This window comes from Elaeis guineensis, chromosome 7 (genome assembly GCF_000442705.2).
Source record: "Elaeis guineensis isolate ETL-2024a chromosome 7, EG11, whole genome shotgun sequence".
In the NCBI taxonomy this organism is placed as follows: domain Eukaryota; kingdom Viridiplantae; phylum Streptophyta; class Magnoliopsida; order Arecales; family Arecaceae; genus Elaeis; species Elaeis guineensis.
In genome coordinates, this window is record NC_025999.2 from 103439254 (window position 1) to 103443312 (window position 4059).

At 43.8% G+C, this 4059-nt stretch overlaps 1 protein-coding gene across 1 annotated transcript; it reads left to right on the plus strand.

Annotated features, from left to right (window-relative positions):
* The first annotated feature begins 248 nt into the window (after positions 1-248).
* Positions 249-1967, plus strand: LOC140859107 (UDP-glycosyltransferase 75C1-like). Its single transcript, XM_073260596.1, has one exon. It carries the CDS (start codon positions 357-359, stop codon positions 1776-1778), a length of 1422 nt encoding a protein of 473 aa, XP_073116697.1. The 5' UTR covers positions 249-356; the 3' UTR covers positions 1779-1967.
* Positions 1968-4059: the final 2092 nt, after the last annotated feature.

Genomic DNA, 4059 nt, shown 5'->3' on the forward strand with positions numbered 1-4059 from the left:
ACACCATTTCTAGGAGCCATTTCAAGATGCGTGTCTCCCTCTAAAAAGAACTCATGCCCCTTTTGACAGGAAGTGACAAGCTTGACCACAGATTTATTAAGATGAATAAAAAAAAGAAAAGTATAAAGATCCCAACACGACACGTACGCACACACCATGGTCCGTCCGCAGAAGCTGGTCGATTAAGTTACTTTTCTTCGTCACCCCAAACGTCACCCCTCCGTTCCCCCCGCTCTATTAAAGCCACAGCCCTCCGGCAGGGTCTCACCACATCCACAGACCTTTCGATCCTTCTTGTCTTGATCAAGAATTAATCCTTCCAAAAAAGCTTTGATCCTTCGTGAATTTCATTAGGAATGGAGCAACGCCAACAGCATTTCCTCGTAGTGACCTACCCGGCCCAAGGCCATGTCAACCCGTCTCTCCGCTTGGCCAAGCGCCTCGCCCAAACCACCGGCGGTCACGTCACCTTCTCCACCGCCATATCCGCTCACCGCCGCATGTTTCCGTCCTTGGCCAAGCCCGACGAGGAAGTAGAAGATGGTCTCCTCACCTACATCCCCTTCTCCAATGGCTACGACGATGGGTTCAAAGTCGATATGGACGGCGACCTCGATGACTTCCTGTCCCAATTCAAGCTTGTCGGAACCAGAACTCTTGCTGGCATTGTGCACGACCTTGCTGCACGTGGCCGGCCCGTGTCTTGCATAATCTACACCATCTTGCTGTCATGGGCCGCAGATGTCGCACGGGATCATGGCATTCCCTCTGCCCTCTACTGGATCCAGCCTGCCACTGTCTTCACCACTTTCTACCACTACTTCCATGGCTATGAGGAGCTGATAACCTCTCATGGTCACGACCCATTGTTTACGGTTGACCTACCAGGGCTGCCACCGCTCCAAATTCGTGACCTCCCGTCCTTGATAAGCAGTACCAATTCCGACGATCCCTACCGTCCTTTCCTCGTCGGTCTAAAAGAGACATTTGATACATTGGATCAGGAAGAAAAGAGCTCAAAGCCAAAAGTTTTGATCAACTCCTTCGACGCACTCGAGCCTGATGCCATCAAGGCCGTCGGCAACATGGACCTCATCACGATAGGGCCACTGCTGCCATCCCTTCCTTTAGATGGCAAGAATTCAGAAGACACCGCCTCCGGTGGTGATCTTTTCGAAGGGGATAAGAAGGGATACATGGAGTGGCTGGACTCGAAGCAGGATAAATCGGTGGTGTACGTGTCTTTTGGGAGCATGTCGGTGATAAAGAAGCGGCAATTGGAGGAAATCTTGTGGGGGTTAAAGGAGAGCGGGAGGCCTTATCTTTGGGTGGTGCGGAAGGACAACAGAGGGGAAGGCGTTGAGCTGGAGGATGGTGAGAACGGGATGGTGGTGGAGTGGTGCTCCCAGGTTAAAGTTCTGTCCCACCCGTCGGTCGGGTGCTTCGTGACCCACTGCGGGTGGAACTCCACATTGGAGAGCTTGATATGTGGGGTTCCAACGATTGGCGTACCACAATGGGTAGACCAAGTGACGAACGCAAAGCTGACAGAGGTGTGGGGGACGGGTGTGAGAAGTGAGGTTAATGGGGAAGGACTGTTGGAGGGGAGCGAGTTGAAGAGGTGTTTGGAGGTGGTGATGGGGGAGGGAGAGAGAGGGGTGGAAATTAGGAGGAAGGCAGCGACCTGGAAGGGCAAAGCGCGGGAGGCCGTCCGTGAAGGTGGGTCCTCGGATAGGAACCTGAAGACTTTCGTGGATGAGATCGGAAACAACTGCTGAAAATGTCAGGCGGGTCCGAATTATTTTGTCGGGTCGTAAATTATATTCTGATTCTTCCTCTTATTATTATTATTATTTTGATACGTAGCCCATGGGATTGGGTCTCCATACGAAAATAATGAGTCAGATAATAAAATATTTGTACTATTAACTTCTTTCTAAGAAGTAAACTTAAAGTGTTTAATCCAATTTATCTCACGTGTCAAACTTATTTTTTATTTATTCAATATAATTGTTGGTATCTTTTCACCCAAGTTGCACCTTACGTGAATCTCCAAATTTACCGGCGCCTCGTATGGAAGCTATCCTTTTTGTTGTGCAGAAGTTGTCGACTGCACTCATCCTGTGTAGCATCGATGCTGGATCCGAGGAAGTGTATCTATCTTATACTTATGAAGAATCTTTAAGCATCTTTTAAGTATCCACTCAATTACCACCTGCTTGGGGCACCTGCAAGCCTTTGCCTTTATCCTCGAAAGAGTTTGACACGGTGAATTACTATGATACTCGATCTCCATCTGACGGTGCCTTTAGCCTTGTAGTGAAGTAAATCATTAATTGCCTGCAACAGGTCCCTCAAATGTCTGTGATTACTTATGAAGAAATACCAACTAATTGTGTATTTGGAAGTCTTAAATAAGTCAATGATATCTCCACCAAGAAAAATAAGACAATGACATCAGTTTTGACATTCAGAACACGTCCACATTTGTGGCTATCATTTCCAGCTGCAAGAAAAAGCTCAAGCTGATTCTCCAAATGTATCCCTTGAGTTACAAAAATAAACATATACTAATTACGTCAGAGTATACTTGAAAGTTTTTTTCCATAGTGATATTATTAGGGGGTATTTGGTTTACAATCGAAATCAGAATAGAAATGGGAGTCGAAATTGTTTGAAATCGGAATCGAAATCGTCAAACCTTTCGAAGTATTTGATTCGTGATCGGAATCGAAATCGAAATTGGAATGAAAAATTAAATCCATAGAGGAGAGTAGGAATTGAGTTCTATATAGATTGAGCCATTCTCATTCTATCGCAGAATCAGAATTGAAATCGAAATAAGACTCTTTTCGATCAAATAGTTAGAATAAAAATTATCTATTTTGATTTTAATTTTATATTTTTATTTTTTTTAACCAAATATATTCCAGATAGATTTGATCTCTCGTAGAATTAGGATAATCCAAAACAGTACCATCTAACATCTTTCTTCCATCGAGGCCGTCTACCCATCACAACTAACCCCGCAATCACATGGCTTCATGATGCCAATTCCAAACCCGGAGAAAAAACTTTTCGAGAAAATCCGGAGGATTGCACCGTCTACGAATTCTCGAACTGACACACCAACACAGAAGACGGCTGCGCCCTGGTCAGCGGCATCCGCGAGTTCTGGTGGATGACCGTCCGTAAAGCGAGAAACTACCACGTACAGCAAAGCTGCTGTCCCTCAGTCCGCGTGCGTGCTTACTTTCAGGCATCCACAACAAACCGTGCGGGAACAACAAAGAACTTCCGAACGTATAAGTCAAACAACGATCAGCCCATTAAGATGTTTGTTTCGTAATAAAAATTAAAATTAAAATAATTTGAAATCAAAATCAGAATAGTTAAATTCTTCAAAATATTTAATTTATTATTAAAATCAAAATAAAAATAAAAATTTGAATCTATAAAGAAGAGTACAGATTGAGTTCTATATAAATTGAACCATTCCCATTCTATCCTGAAATTGAAATCAGAATGGGACTCTTTCCCACTAAATGATTGAAATGGAAGTCATCCATTCCGATTTCGATTTCAGATCCCCACTCTTCCTAACCAAATACCCCCTAAAGGAATATTTGGTTCGCAATCAAAATCAGAATGGAAATAGAAATCAGAATGACTTGGAATCGAAATCGGAATGGTCAAATCCCACGAAGCATTTAGTTCGTGATCGAAATCGGAATCGAAATCGAAATTAGAATGAAAAATTGAATCCATAGAAGAGAGTAGAAATTGAGTTCTATATAGATTGAGCCATTCTCATTTCATCCCAGAATCGAAATTGGAATGGGACTCCTCCTAACTAAATGGTTGGAATGGGAGTCATCCATTTCGATTCTGATTCCAGACCTTCACTCTCCCCAAACAAACACCCCCCAAAAGTAGACAGAGACATGGACCCCATTTAGCGGATCACAACCTCACAATGGGAAGAGGGTCCAGCAATTCAAATTGGGCACCGCTACAAAAACATTTATGTATCAATGGTAACTATTAGTGACGATAAAA